General features: G+C 40.2%; 1 protein-coding gene across 5 annotated transcripts in view; it reads left to right on the forward strand.

Moving 5' to 3' along the window:
* LOC140277348 (voltage-dependent N-type calcium channel subunit alpha-1B-like) overlaps positions 1–16,215 on the forward strand; it is a 156,397-nt gene that overhangs the window by 79,428 nt on the left and 60,754 nt on the right. For all 5 annotated transcript variants that reach the window (XM_072372326.1, XM_072372325.1, XM_072372327.1 and 2 more), the window contains exons 6-13: positions 1,085–1,188; positions 2,496–2,611; positions 2,716–2,805; positions 4,257–4,346; positions 6,535–6,753; positions 6,853–6,965; positions 7,048–7,160; positions 8,283–8,414. In XM_072372326.1, the coding sequence (XP_072228427.1) occupies positions 1,085–1,188; positions 2,496–2,611; positions 2,716–2,805; positions 4,257–4,346; positions 6,535–6,753; positions 6,853–6,965; positions 7,048–7,160; positions 8,283–8,414 (977 nt within the window). The remainder of the gene's footprint in view (positions 1–1,084; positions 1,189–2,495; positions 2,612–2,715; positions 2,806–4,256; positions 4,347–6,534; positions 6,754–6,852; positions 6,966–7,047; positions 7,161–8,282; positions 8,415–16,215) is intronic.

The raw sequence follows: 16,215 nt of genomic DNA on the forward strand, positions 1-16,215 counted from the left end.
AGAAATAAGGTCCAAGTTTAAAAAAAAAAAAAAAAAACGAACTTCCCCTTTAAGTGAAGGAGCTGAGTTGGTATTTTTACCACAGCTCTGCGTTATGTCTCTGAAGCTGTGAGATTGTAATTCTTTTTCAATAAATCGGACAATAGTTGCTGTAAATAATTCCGACCTCATCGTGTTGTAGCAGAAAGTCTCCGGGGTGCAGCCTTGTGGTAGTGGAACAACAAAAAAAACAAAAACATTTTGCTCCTACTTTGACTAAGAAAGGGACTTTCATAGCATCTGCAGCAAAACCATGAAACAAATGATCAATTGTTAAGAAACCAAACTAACCACAGTCCCTGATCTGAAAGCAGAAAATTAGAGGCTGCTTTTGCCTTATTGTGCACTATATTGGCCGTCTCCAAAGCCGTGACAGTTTTTCACATCTGTTCGTTGTTGTTAGGACTAAAAGTTTCTGTTTCGCAGCGATAGAGGACCGAGTTTGTGGATTTTTGTCTTTTTCATGAACCGGACTGAGATGACAGTTTAATTGTTCGTCTTTTTCTAATAAGAAAAGGTTTTTCTGTGCTAAGAATAAACTCTTTTCTATTGACATGGATGGAATAATCATTCTCTCAGCTCAAGCTGGTTCATTAAAAACTAAACTTTCACTTATTTTATGAATGATTCTCTCTAACTTAGGATAAGCATGTAGTTTATACTACGCTGACATGTTTATACAAGTTATTTTAAAGGGTAATTATGAAAAAAAGATTAACAAACAATTGTTTGTGTTGGTGACCTTTCCATTGACCATTTCCTGAATAAGCCTTCACAGTTTTCTTTTACTCAGCAGTGCCCAGGAGGAAATTAAATGTCAAATGAGAAGAAGAATGCACCTGGAAACTAGACAAACTACAGATGTAAACTGAGTTTGGACATTATGGATGTATTTAATTTAATCTGTTGATGATGAAAACAACGGAAATGTCTTTATGGCTTCATTTATACTCCACAATCTAATTAAAAAAGTAATGTGTAAATTGTTTGTCTCAGAATTATTTGTGCTAGTAATGTTTTCCCTCTGTGTTGTATGTGTGTTCAGACCAATGATGTAGTTGGAAACACATGGAACTGGCTCTACTTCATCCCACTCATCATCATTGGCTCCTTTTTCATGCTCAATCTGGTGCTCGGTGTCCTATCAGGGTAAGTCTTCTTGCTTGAGAAATGTACAAATTCATGATTCATGTAAAAAAACAGTTGGATTGAGAGGAAGAAAAATGGAAAAACTCTGAAAGATGCATTTTTTTTGTTTGCCTCTTAAACACTGTAAGAGCTGTGCATCAGTTTACTGTAAAACTCAGTAGAATGTGGGTTAATGAGGGAATGCATTTGGAAAGGTGGACCGCCTCCTTTGAAAACTAATGTTTTTGCATAGAAATCTGTAAAAAAGACTAAATGGGTCACTGTTGGAACTTCTTCAGCTGCGCACTCTGTACTTCAGCACTGTCCATTTGAGTCAAACCCAACATAAAGTATGTGAGTGAGTTCTCATGGCTTGTTAGAAAATACTGACTTGAGGGTGAGTTGTAGATGAACAGATTATTCACCTCTGTCCCCCATCATCTGACACTTTTCTTTCTCTCATTGTCTTTGCTCTGACGTCCTCTTGTGTCATGCAAAGACTGCGCTGTGTGGCTTTAATCATCCTGTCCCTTTGTGCTCCTGGATCTGATGTCCGTTCATCTTATTGTGTCAACAAAGAGCTTCTTAACGCCTGCTGTGACTCAAACCCGTTTGTCTGGCAAAAAGCTTGAGAAAAGCAAACATGTGACTATCCAACCTTAGTCTGGAGGTTATGAGAAAGACATTCAGTGTGGTTTCATGGCACTATAAATAAATAAATTAATGGCTAAATTACAATAAAACTGAGTTATTAAGTTCATGTATACACCTTAGTCTGACTAAAAATTGGACCGGATCCGTTTCCTGGCAGTCGGATTGAGACCCTGAGATAACTCGGTTGATAGTCGCACTAAACATGCTTGTATACAGTGAATTGGACTCTGCGTTCTGCGGCCGCATCTTTCCTCCATAAACATCGCAACCAAGAGCGCCGTTGTGCATCGCGTTTGTGCCATAATCAGCTCATCACAAACGAAATGTAGAAGGACGCAGCTTCCTCTTGCTCTTCGTTCGCCATCATGTTTTCTGAGCAATGAGGTGTTGCGTTAGCACCACAAGAAGAGCTTGGTGATAGCGGTCATCTAAATCTTTTACTATGCACTGTGTACTATTCATTATAGTCTATTTATATATATATATGTAAGAATTAGGATGCCATGTGGGATACATGTATGTGTTTTCCTTCCCTATCCACTTATTTCTGTCTGGAAATTTCAGAAATTTCCTGTAATTGAGCTATGCAAAGTTCCTAAATCTAAACTAGCTCATGTGATAAAAGGTTAATGCAACTCATTCTGTCTATGGATGAAAAATGTCTGTCTCAACAGAGAATTTGCTAAGGAGCGAGAGCGTGTTGAGAAGAGGCAGGAGTTTCTTAAGCTCCGCAGACAGCAGCAGATTGAGAGGGAGCTTACAGGATACTTGGAATGGATCTGCAAAGCAGGTTAGGCTCATGTTTGAAACAACGTAAAGGTGGGTGTGTTGCTGTGTCAAAAACTATGACAAATGCATAGAAAGTCTTTTTTTTCTCTCCCTTTCCTGCTGCAGAGGAGGTTTTGCTGGAGGAGGAGGATGAAATTGCTGAGGAGAAGTCCCCACTGGATGGTGCGTGGTACAAGAGGAAACAAAACCTTTCAGGTGAAAGCAGGGCTGAGCATCTGTTGCCAGCTTCACCATAGTCCATAATCACAGGAGTTGAAAGTTATAAGTTATATTTAAAAAACCAACGTGACTGGAAACCTTGACAGGACTCATCAGTCTACTCACATTGCAGGGACGCACATCTGTTAGAGTTAATACTGAAATATCCCATTTACAGACAGTTCAGAATTTGCTGAAGTAAGCCTGATTTGTTTTCTTGTTTTCTTTTAGAAATTTTGTCACATTTTCTTGACAGAATTATTCAAGTTCAAACAGTTTTTTGAGGAAGAAAAAAACTGATTTTTTTCTATTATGTTTTACAATGCAATTTGATATTAAGTATAAAGTATATATTCCTTCACCTTTACATTAAGTCTGACTACACAAAATCAAAGTTGGCTGTTTGCCAGACGGTCCAGTCATAAATTAGCTGAGACTAAGTGTGGTCATCATTTCAGGAGGAGCGCATTGTAATTCAGTTCTTTGTCTCTGTCTGTCTGTCTTGGCCATGATGTCAGTCCTCAAGGGCTGGTGTGAAGGCAGGGGTTAATTAGTAAGATTTACGGCTACACTCTGATTGGATTTGTTAAACTAAATCCACTGTACCGCCCTCCCCAGCTCACGCACATACACACACTCTTATGCCTTTGCCAGGAAACGGGCACGCAGTGAGCACACATCCATGTTGATGATTCCAGCAAAGTGACACAAGCCAGCGGCCTTGTGTTCTCAATTAGTAACAAATGGAGGCTTAAAACATCTGAGTATACAGCTGTAGAAAAAAACACTCTGATGTCATTAGAGCAGAAAATGTGTTTTTGGTCCTTGACAAATGAATAAAGGAGCAAAGAGTAAATAAAAGCAGCCTGTCGCAGCAGAGATGATCTTAGAATTCTTCATTCTGAAATAGTTTCACGATAAGAAAGTAAGAAAAAGCTCTTTTATAATATTTTTTGAGTGGCTGGGTATCTTATTCGGTGATAAAAGAAGGTTTTAGCCTTTAATTGTGCTACCTGGTGTGCTTGGCTGTTTCATGGTTTCAGAATTGAGGAACATTTTTGGCAGTCAGTCCCAGACAGAAGGGAGAGAAAAGCTAAGGGAGTTTTACTCACTTTCAAAGCTGTTTTTGTATTTCCAGCCTGGTTCTGCCAGTTAGCAGCCTGCTGGAGCAGAGATGTAGACCTCATTAACGAGCCCACCACTCAGGCAGCTCAGAGGGGTCACGTGACCATCACATTCATGTCATGCTGAAAATGTTTCAGTCCAAGGCTGACTTCAAGCAGGAGGGCAATGAGAAATGTGATTAATTACTCCTATTTGTTGTTTCTAATTAGCTCATGGCTCACACACACAGATCTATACACTGAAGTCTGATGCCTGTCTGTCTGTCTGCTGCAACAGTCTCATATAAGCTATCATATCTCATGTCTGGGCTGTTCTCTTTACAGTTCTGAAGCGAGGCAAAATCAAGAAGGGTAAAAACGACCTAATAGGTGCTGAGGAAGGAGAGGATCCGTTCGCTGACATGTCCTCTGTTGGTAAATCTTACATCTTTTTATCCGCAACCACCAGCCGGTAACCTCTGACCACCTGTTCCCAGACAAGATTTACAATAAAAGCCCGTCCACTACAATGCACACGTCTCCTGGCTCTCTGACCTCCTTTCATCAGATTAGAGGGTTATGTCACCTGATGTCTCCCCAACACTATAAACTGCGAAGCCAAAGATCTTAATAAGTTATATTATTGAAGCACTTTCAGCACCTGTATCCAGAGACGTAAAGCTGTTCCTTCTGGCCGTAGTCGTACATCCCTGTGAAGGAGGAAGTTTATAATTAACTTTTCTAATTAGACCGTTAAGCTAAAATAGCAGGAGAATTACCTGCAGCACATCAGAGTTTTACTTTTTGATATTAATGGGCTTTACGGTCTCACACAGAGACAACATAATCGCTTGTCTGTGGGTTGGAAACAAGCATTAGGGTGGTAATTGAAACCACTTTGTTGCTTTCAGTTTACAATCTCATCTAATGGCTGTTTTCCATAAAATGAAGTGCTCAGGGAATACATGTCAGACTCTGTCTTTCTTCTCACTTGTTTCTCACACGGTGCTTTAAGTTAGTCGGTATTACTTGTACAGCTTTAATGAGCAGCTGTAGGTAAATTACAAACGGTGTTTAGGGGATTTAATGCTTGTATTTATGCCCAAAGGGTGCTTCTGGTTTTATCAGAAACATATTTCCATGCTTGTTACATGGACAAAAGTAATGCATGTCCTCTGTCTCTTATAACTGGGTCCAAACTGTTTGACAAGCCGGGTTGCTTGAATGGACTACATTGGTTTGGGATTGGGGATGCACCGATACCATGTACTCGTACTCGGTATTCATTAAAGTGTTCCGATACTTTTCCTGCAGTGTGTTTGTGAAAGTTAAAATGTTAAAACAACATGTTGCACAAAGAGTAGTTTTATATTACTAAAATGCACAAAGTGCAGTTGTATTTGGGTTGAATGTGCTGAAAGAAAATAAAATGTGTTTAATTGTAAGAACTGTAATGGCCTTAATTAGTACTCATATTGGTACTTGGTATCGGCAAGGACTAAAAGGTAACTACTAGGGATGTCCTGATCCAGATTTTTTTGCCTCCCGATACAATCCGATTTTTTTTTTTTTAATGATTAGTTTTGCTGATACCGATCCGATCTGATACCGATACAGAAAAACAGCACGGAATAATGGTAACAAACAGTAAGTTTTATTGTGTGGAAAAGACTGGGATCATTCTTTTGTGCAAGGCAACATCAGACTAGACTGAAACATTTCTTTCCTATTTTTAAAAAAACTAATAAACAGATATAAATATACTGAATTGCTTATTTATTTAATAATTGTGCAAACAATCTTAACCATAAAAAAATAAAACAACTGTAACTGGTTCAGTCAGTGCAATTAGGGATTCAAAATCCAATGTAAAACAAAATATTAAATAATAAAGGAGCTGAAATTGAGAAAAAAACAATAGCTTCACCAGCTTGGTTGGTAGACTTTCAAAATAAATAGCAATCAGCTCTTTATATAGTTTAGTGCAAATGGAAATTAAACATCCATAAAAAAAGCATCTGAACAAAACAATAGCTTCTCTAGCTTGGTAAAAACTAAAAGAAAAATCAGAGGTAGTCCCAACTTATTTTTTTCACCTAGAGGGGGCAGAAGGCCCTTGAATGAATGCCAATGCTGAACAGGACAAAGGGGGAAATAAGAAATAAATAAATAAAATAAAAAAATCGGCAATATGGATCGGCCCATTGTAAAACGATACCCGATCTCAACTTTTCTTCGATAAAGGTACCGATATCTGATCCAGATATCGGATCGGTGCATCCCTAACTACTTGTACTTGTACTCGGTTTAAAAAAATGTGGTATCGGTGCATCGCTAGCTTGGAACAGATTTAAGAAACAGGCATAATCTCTGTCCAGTAGATGTATTTGTGCCTTTGACAGCAATAAAAAGGTCTTCTAGGCAACTGTTTACACATAAAGCATTACAACCATCCTTATATGAGTTATACGTTTCATCTTGATGGAGAAAAACTGAGTTTGTCACAGTAGAAAGAATCCTTGGAAAGCACATAATGACTCACAGTAAAAATATGAGACTGGCCAACAATGATACCACAGTTCGCTCACACGTTTTCTGTCTCTGCTCTGTGCATCATTTCCAGCTCCTCCCGGCTCTCCGTTCGGTCGGGCAAGTGTGAAGAGCGGGAAGATGGACAGCTCATCTTACTTCCGCCGCAAAGAGAAAAGGATTCGCTTCTTCATCCGCCGTATGGTAAAAGCTCAAAGTTTCTACTGGATTGTTCTGTGCCTGGTGGGCCTCAACACTCTGTGCGTAGCCATCGTGCATTACGACCAACCGGAGTGGCTGACGAGAGCCCTCTGTAAGTCACTTATGCAAATACACACCCACAATGGAGCTAATCGATGTTGACAGCCTTTGAATGAAGTGTGTTTACTTACTCTGTCCATCTCACAACCAGACACTGCCGAGTTTGTGTTTCTGGGTTTGTTTCTGACTGAGATGACGTTGAAGATGTATGGCCTGGGAGCAAGAAATTACTTTCACTCCTCCTTTAATTGCTTTGATTTTGGGGTAAGTTACTGCAGGCCTCTTCTGATTGGTTCAACATGAGACTCATGCCAAAACAACTCCAGCCATTTGTTCTTGTCTCTAGGTGATTGTTGGAAGTATTTTTGAGGTGATCTGGGACATGATTAAACCAGGGGCATCATTTGGCATCAGTGTGTTGAGGGCCTTGAGACTCCTCAGGATTTTCAAAGTCACCAAGTGAGTTTACCTCAGAAATCTTATGATGTAACAACAGAGAATCAGAAGCATGTTGGGCTTCTTTTGCACTCTGTAGCTGTTAATCCATAAGACATACCCAAGCATTGTGCCTCTCCATTAATAAAACTGTTGTGAATATAAATAAAAGTTGTAGTTCTTTATCATAAATGTGTCAAACAGCATAATAAAAACACTGTTCATACTTCTGGAATTACCTGCCATTCACAACAAGTCCTCTTAAAACTAATTCAAGGAAAACACCTGTTATTTTTTGCTATCCAATGCAATGTAAAAATGTGTATCTTTTTAGCCACTAGAACAACATGACAGCTGATAAAATGACAAAAAGCAGAGCTTAGGTCAAATATTTTGTAATGTTAACCTTATATTATTCCAGTCAGAGTTATGAGAGGCCTCATAAGAAAATAATAGCTTATGTGGTTATCATCTGCAACTCATCTGCAAGGGAAACAGAAATAATACAAATGAAAGCAGAATGGCTGCAAAGTCACCATCACCAACAGTTACATCCGAGTACAATTCTGTAATAACTTTCATGTATCTAAATTGGCTCATTTAAATGAAGCCTTAAGGTAAATTAGCCACAGTCTGGTTTAGCACCAACGGACATGGCCAGTTCTGTGGGTCATCTGTGAAGCAGTTATCCTCATAGATCTATAGCCAAGACTAGTACAAATTCCCATTAGATTGCAAACTAGCTGACCTGTCAGTGATACGGTCCGTGTAATTTCCTGACAACACAAACAGTTTATCTGACCTACCTATGAGGGCCGTAAACCTTCAGTCTACAGCTTAATTATATTAATGACATTTTTCCTTTCATCTCCTTCAGAATTTCTCTGCATTGTTACAAACCTTTGGATGTATGGAGAAACACTTTTCCTGTGTTAGAGTACATCATTCTCATGTCATTTAGCCACATGTCTTAGATTCTCTGCTTTTTGATGAAATCAGGCTTCAGACAAACATGCAGAATATCTACAGCATGTCGTGGTTTCTAAGTATTTAAGTTAAAATGATGCATGGAGGTCAGAGGGGAGACCCAAACCTGTATTTTATCTGGATTTAACCCTTTTCCCTCTCATCTGCCAATTCTGTCAGATATTGGAATTCGTTGAGGAACCTCGTCGTTTCCCTCCTCAACTCCATGAAGTCCATCATCAGCTTGCTTTTCCTCCTCTTCCTCTTCATTGTGGTCTTTGCTTTGCTGGGCATGCAGCTCTTCGGAGGACAGTGAGTACATTTTCTGACTTGCCTTGCTCTTTTTCCTCCTCTTTCCCTCAGTTCACGGCACACGTACACACACGGATATTCTCCTTTTCTCCTCTGTACTCCTCCTCCGCCCTGCCCTCCTCCCGGTGTGTGATCCCTGGCCCACCGTGGCAGTGGTGACAGACATGTTGCCGCAGCAGGAAGCTGGCAGAACAGCAGCACCAACTGTGGCCTTTTGATATCCCTCTCAGCAGGAGCTCCATGTCTTTTAATGACAGGAACACCTCATGATCCCAAGCTGGGTGCGGTAAATCAAAGGCCTGGCATTCAGCCGCTTTACACACAAACCTCACCTCATATCACTGCAGTGGTCACACTGCGCACTGAAGGCTTTCTGATTGAGCCTAATTTAGCTTTGAGGTTAAAACTTGGAATGTATAAAACATGACAAACACCAGGAATATACCTGTGATCTGAGGATGCAGCAACATTACAAATAAGAGTTCAACATGAAACAAAAACAAGCAGTCCAGACCAGATAAACTATCATAATTTTCTGTAAACATAGCCTTTGATTTTATTCTGTTGCTAGAAAAATACAGTTTGGCTGGTCAGGAATCACAAAAACATATACCAACATGTGTTTTTGTGTTGGACAAAACGAGTCTGACCCAGCCAGGCTTGTTTGCTTTAACAGGCTCAATATAACCTCCATCTCCAGTCAGAGATAATCGGTTTCATGACGAGGGTTATCATCTTTCTTTGTTAGCACAAGCTTTCTTCTTCAGGCGCTGCGCACGCTCCCAAAATACTAGTTGTTGGCTTTTCATGTTCAGCTCCCCCAAGCTTCTAATGCTTAAGATGTGATGTCCCCCCTTATGTGTACAAACCTAATTGTAAAATTGTAAAATCCTAAAAGGATCTTTGTGCACATCTGTAGTGTTAAAAGGTTAGAACTGCTGTGTTGCGGGCTGGTTGGTCTGATCAGTCATTCATAGCATTATGAGTAAATATTTACTGAAAGCATTGACCTCAGATGATTAAAGCACTCTGGCAGGTACGCTCGTATAAAATGTCGCTTCAGACAGGCAGGCGTCATAAAAACCACAACTGGAGGTCTCTGAGCAGCAGGCTGTTGCCATGGCGCCAAAAATCCCATCAGTCTGTGGCATCATTAACATTACATCAGTGTCTGGTGATGGACATGTGTGAGATGAGTCTGACATCCACACGGTGCTTAAAAGTTAAGGGAGAAACCCACTGTTATTTCCTGGTATTTCATCTTTTCTTATTTTTATTTTACCTCAAGCATAAAGTGTATCGAAGCTCCATAGTGATTAACCTGAAAATAGACTGTCTTCAGTCAATTATGTAAAGAAAACAGCACTTTTTTCAGTCTCGGTTTAATTTTGATGTCTTTTTAGGGAAACGACATGTTTTCTTGCATCCAGACTTTATTTCAGACACGGTGATAATGTCCCTGCTCTCAAAACACTGAAAGTAATCTCCTGGTGAAAATTGTGAGAACTGAAAAATAAACCGCTTGTAGCAGGGAGCCGTCTTCCTGCTGAGACACACAGGACAAAGCGGTGTTTGGAGCGCAGATTCTTTTTTAGAGTTCAAATCAACTGGGCTTGATTGACTTCAACGGAACTTTATAGCTTTCGGTTTTCGTAGAACATGCTGTCTTTGTTCAATTACTCTGACTTTGTTTGACAAAGAAGCCTCAACGTGCACGGGCACTGATTGGACAGCATTTTGTGATAAACACATTAAACACAGTTGTTTTCTCTGAATCTCAAGCAAATTATTGTCAGGTTGACATGTCAGTGTTTTAGTACTATGGGTAATTTAGAGATTTGACTTTCAATCAAAAGACACAAATTCAACCTCACTGCCTGCTGTTAACAGACTGCCTGGACTTCTAATTCTGAAAGCCTAAGTCTAAGCTCAAGCTTCTTAAAAACCTGTATGTCTTACTTGGAAATTGGGACCCGCTGGGCTCTGAATTAGCTAATGTTTCCAAATGCTCACATTTCTGTGTAATAGCTGCAGTTTAAGTAAGTTCAGCTTTACGGTAATTGTCAACAACAATGCGAAATCCAGGCAGGAGTGCCTTAATGTGACCCTAACCTGCTCTTTGTTTCAAACCCTCAATTAAAGAAGGTTTAAAGTTTATGCCACAAATTTGCTTGTCAAGAGTCTGCAGAATACTGTGTATGGTCTGATTCTTCCAGTATCAGCGGTTATCTCGAATCCACATGTGTTCACTGAGAAATGTGTTTTGTCTTCATCTATTTAATGTAAACCTGCTGCTGTTGTCATCAGGATTAGATGGAGGGAGCGGGGCCACGAGCTTGTGGGGAGTTTGGCCTTACATAACTCCTCCTTCCAGGATTGAGTTAGTGAAGTCTCTGCGGAAGACTCATGAAAGCCAAGCAGCACGCTCCCAATCCCTATTATCAGAGCAAACAGAGGTCCGCACACACAGGCACAGCTGCAAATTGCCGCTGCCGCTCACTGCACTGCGTTCACTAATCCCTAAAGAAAGAAGGGAGGAAGAGTGAGAGAAAAAAGTAAATATGGGACCCAGGCAGGAAATGAAGAAAAGGAGGGAAAGACTGCGATGAGGTGAAATGGAGAAAGTGGTTGAAGGACAGGTGGACAGAGGGTGGGTGATGGAGGATGCAATGAAGAGACAGAGAAGGGCAAAGGTAAATGAAAAGGAGAAGGGGAGAGAATGTCATGACATGCCGACAAAGAAAAGGCTACTTGAGGCAGTTGCAACTCTCTTCTGTCATCCCTCACCCCCACACAGGTGTGAATTACAGCCAGACCAACGAATGCAAGCTCAAATCAGCAGCAGATATTGGGTTTATGCTGATCATTCCCTCAGAGAAACGTATGTGGTCATTTATTAGGCGCAACGCTGATGCTAATCAATAGGCCTCAATTCGAGCATGGGGGTTATTGTCATCTAAAAACAGGAAAGGGTCCAAATCTGTTGTCCAACCTTTAGAAATGTGCCATAAAATACTCCTTTTTATCAGAAACATCAAAAAATATTTTCTGTTCCATTTAAAATTCATATATTTGATTTTAGTTTGTGTCGTATTGATATACAACCCCAATTCCACAAAAATGTAGATGCTGAATCAAATGTAAATACAGTAGAAACCGAGTTGCAAATCACATAAATCAATAGTTTATTCACAGTAGAACACAGAATGCATATCAAGTGTTGAACATGAGACTAAAACAATCCAACAGAATTCTACCATTTTCAGTTTTTATTGATATTGTCCAGAAGTTATTCCTTTACACACTTTCCACCCATTTAACACACACACACACACACAGATAGATATTATAACATGCACCCGGCTCAGTGTTGTTAACATGCATAGAAATACCTCCATGTGCCTGAACACGTATACATTAGCTGGATCTGTGCGGCAAAGGAGAAGCCAGCTGTCATTGGTGCAGGCCGTCGCTGTGGTAACAGTGTGCTGCACATCCTGTCCTTGTTTTTGCAGACCCTTCGCTTTCCTTTGTGCACTCTTCCTTAATGTCATTTTTGTTCTCCAACACATCTTTTCCCCTTTAACTCTCAGGTTCTTCGCATGGCAGATCACGTGCTTGGAATTATATGGTTGCGGATTCTAAAAGGCTTTCAGTTTTTCAGAAAATGCTGACATTTCGACAGAGAACATGGAAAAGTACTTTTTTAAACTATCCTTGAAGAATGCTCTCTGGAAGCAGTCAGAGGAATTTTGCCATATAATTCTCGAGCTCTTGCATGAATCTTGCTTGAGTGGCATGCATTTACTCCGTCATGAAAGCTCTCTTATTCAAAGCTGATTTCAAGCGCCTTGATTTAAAAAGATATTCATATTTGGTTTGTAAACTTGTCAGTGGACTAGGTACTGTATATATTCAAAAGCCTTCTTCTAGATCAGTGTTTCCCAAACTTTGGTCCTGAAGGCACACCGCCCTGCATGTTTTCCAGGTCTTTCCAGGTCTTTCCAGGTCAGGTCTTTAAGCTCTGCAGAAGGCTGAGGACGACCCATTAATTTGAATCATGTGTGCTGGAGCAGGGAAACATGGAAAACATGCAAGGTAGTGTGCCTTGAGGACCAGGGTTGGGAAACACTGGAAAAAACTATCCGACACAACAAAAAGACAAAAACAGATGCAGCTATCAGGTCACTTAAGTAACAAATAACAACATGAGCATAGCTGCAAACGATTAAACTCGTGTAGGTGTGATTTCACGTAATTGTTAGTTACAAACAAGACGCTTTAATAACAGCTAACATAAAGTTTTGGATTAAATGTCCAGTACTGAGTTTGAATGGGAGTTTACTGCCAAGCCGTTTTTTCTCTGTAGGTCAGCATTAATTGTACTGTAGATAGTGAAGACAAGTGCATTTACAGTCATGTGAAAAAGAAAGATCACCCTCTTTTGATTCCAAAGCATTACTTATCAGGATGTAATGAAGTCTGATGTCTGATGTCTTTCCTCCTTGGAAAACTTCTGCTTTTATAAAGGTTGTCACGCCTCCTGATGATCAGTTAATCGTATGGATTTGATAGCAGCTGCCACATTCTCTCTTCATTCCAAGCAAAAAGGATGTGCTTAGTTTTTTTTTTTTTTACACACTTTATTTTGGTTCAGTTTTTATCAAACCAACAATGATGAGATATAATATGTTGTGTGTTGTTGTTTAATCAAAATTGTGTTTCCCTAAATTTAAGACCTGGTCGGAACCGGATGATTTTTGATGAAACGTTAGATTTGGTCGTACAGAGGGAACACATGACTGTACAAGACATAAACCACCTTCGCATGGTACTAAAGATCAGTAAGGAAACAATCTTTAGCATAAAATGCCTTTAATAAAGGAAATTAAATTAGTTTTATATTCACTGCCCGTCCAAAGAAGAAGTCGCACACTCACAACTTTGATCATGGGACGAATTCGCTGTGGCATTGTTTCAATAAGCTTCTGCAGTGTCACAACGTTTATTTCCGTGGAGAGTTGCACCAATTTTTCGCCAAGATCTTGTAGCGATGATGGGAGAGATGATGGGTTAAGGCCTGGACTCTTTGGTGGACAATCCATGTGTGAAGATGATGTCTCATGCTCCCTGAACCGCTCTTTTGCGATTTCGGCCCGATGAATGCGGGCATTCGTCATTTTGGAATATGCCCGTGCCATCAGGGAGGAAAAAAATCCACTGATGGAATAACCTGGTTATTCAGTATTTAGGTAGTCAGCTGACCTCATTCTTTGGACACATAACGTTGCTGAACCTAAACCTGACCAACTGCACCAATCACAGGACTGCCTCCACAGGCCTGTACGGTAGGCTCTAGGCATATCACTGTATCTGCCTCTCTTCTTACCCTGATGCACCCGTCACTCTGGAACAGGGTAAATCTGGACTCATCAGACCACATGACCTTCTTCGATTGCTCCAGAGTCCAATATTTATGCTCCCTTCAAGCAAATTGAAGCATTTTTTTTCCAATTAGCCTCACTGATGAGTGGTTTTCTTAAGGCTGCGCAGCTTTTAGTTTAGTCCCAATCCCTTGACCTCCCTTCACATTGTGCGTGTGGAAGCTCTAACTTTCCCAATTAAACACAGCTGTGAGTTCTGTTTTTTTTTTCTTGTTTTCTTTTGCTCAGAGGCATCAGCAAAGTCAAAGCCCACGGGGCCAGTGTTCTCATCGTAGTTTGCAGTAACAGTTTTTCTTTTTTGAAAGGAGAAATTAAAGAAAGAGGGGGAGTGAAGAGAGCTTGAAAAGATAGACACCAGTTCCCAAAAACCAGGTAGCCAATTGCTGCATCTGTGGAGAGAAAAGAAAGCAAACTGTGGCCAAACACAGGATCGTCAGGAAAGAAAACACACAACAAACAAACAGCAACAACATAACCAGCAGCAAGTTTATGAGAAGGAAAATCACATCGTTAATGATTGTCACGTTGTAATAGTGGGGTGAGCATGAGAGCGAATGAATGCTTGTGCATGTGTGTGTGTGTGTGTCAATTATATGCTCAAGGCTCTACATGAATTGTGTATAGCGATGGGGGAGGGGGCCACAACCACACCCACTCCAGGGATCAGACGCAGACAGGAAAGGCCCCCGGACCCGGGAAACCATTAACCCCCATTAAGTGAGGAAGGGAGAAACCCGGCAGCCTATCACAACAAAGCCATTCTCCAGCCCAGTGGGCAGGAGAGGAAGGTCTCAGGTAGAGCCCCCACGGCCATGGAGGGAAGGAGCCAAGGAACCGAGGGTGACGGACAGTGCCCCAGAGTTCAGATCGCAGAGTTCACGATCATTCAAGACTTTTTCTTTCTCATTTCTTCCTCGAAGATGATGGTTCGCCACTATCCCTGAACAGTTGGACAGTTCTTTACACAATTTTTAGTAGTTTGAACAATCTCCTCAGATGTTTTCTTTGCTTAATGCATGCCAATAATCTGACCCTTCTCAAACAGATTCATATCTTTTCCACAACCTGTATTTTGGACAGGCAGTGTATATGTAAATATATGTATATATAAATGCATTTTTGGCCCAACATTGACCAGCTATTTGATGGCACAAAAGTTTGATTTATTAGAACCAATCTGAGTGTTCCCTATAAGCAAATGATAAATTAGGAAATACCAACATCAGCTACTGGGTTCAGAACATTATTATTTAGTAGAACATTTGCATTGTTTTGAATTTGAGGTGAATCTGTCATTTTCTTTTTTCTTTTTTTTTCTTTTTACATATTATATATATATATACAGTATATGTAAGAATATATATATTCTTCATCCTCTTCTGCTCTGAGTTTTGCTCCCCTTGTCTATTCGAACCTGCATATTTTTTGCACTAGCCCTTTTTTCTGAGAACTGACTGAACAGCAGTGCAGGTTATTATCAGTTGAAAGACCAAACCTCTCCTTATGCCTATCTATGTCATTCTCTCATTGTCTTCTTTAGTTTCAAGACCACGGATACAGGTTTTGGCAGGTTTGTTGGGTCATTTGGGGGCTTTCTGCAAAGATTTGGATTCTTTGTGTAGAAAGTTTGCATGTGTGATAGAAGTAGTTATATTGTAAACAAGACCCTACTGTTAACTTTTCCTGAATATTCACAAGTTAACACCAACTAAACCTGTAGATACATGTTTCTAATGTGACTTTAGTGAGCTCCACACCCAGAGTGTTTCGGCTTTGCATAAACCCAGTAGTGCTGGATTAAAATGGCTGCTTTAAATACCATTTAATAGATACAGACTCACTAAGTCTTGTCTTACTGTACCTTCCAATACAGAAAAAAATAGTCTCCATATTTGTATGAACAAAGGATAGTTGTAAGGACTAAAATTGCCTTCATTCTTCATTCATTCACTGTATCTTAAATGGTTTGTGTTATCTGACACTGCCTTTGTCCCATGTCAAACTTTCCATTCATATGTGCTGTGTGTTGAGACCAAGACAGACTGACTCTGAAGGATGCATGTCAAGCTGGCCATCTGAACTGTACTTCACACAAACCAGTTGTAGTTTTGAGGTGATGAAGCTCCCCATAAAAGCAGCATTGTTCCTGAGGTTCCTGTTTGATGTAAACAGGCTAATTCGATTTTCCCCTCTTGACACTCAGCACCTCCGAGTCTCGTATGACTCAGAGAAAGACTCAGTTTTTAAAGATAATTCTTCTGGTGAGCAGAGATTTGTTCTTTGGTGAGAAAAATGTCAGAGGAAGTGTGGACATGATGCCATTTTTACTTCAAGTGTTAGATGGCTAATATGGCATG

The sequence above is a fragment of the Leuresthes tenuis genome, unplaced genomic scaffold (assembly GCF_036924035.1).
Source record: "Leuresthes tenuis unplaced genomic scaffold, fLeuTen1.0.hap1 SCAF_19, whole genome shotgun sequence".
NCBI lineage: Eukaryota > Metazoa > Chordata > Actinopteri > Atheriniformes > Atherinopsidae > Leuresthes > Leuresthes tenuis.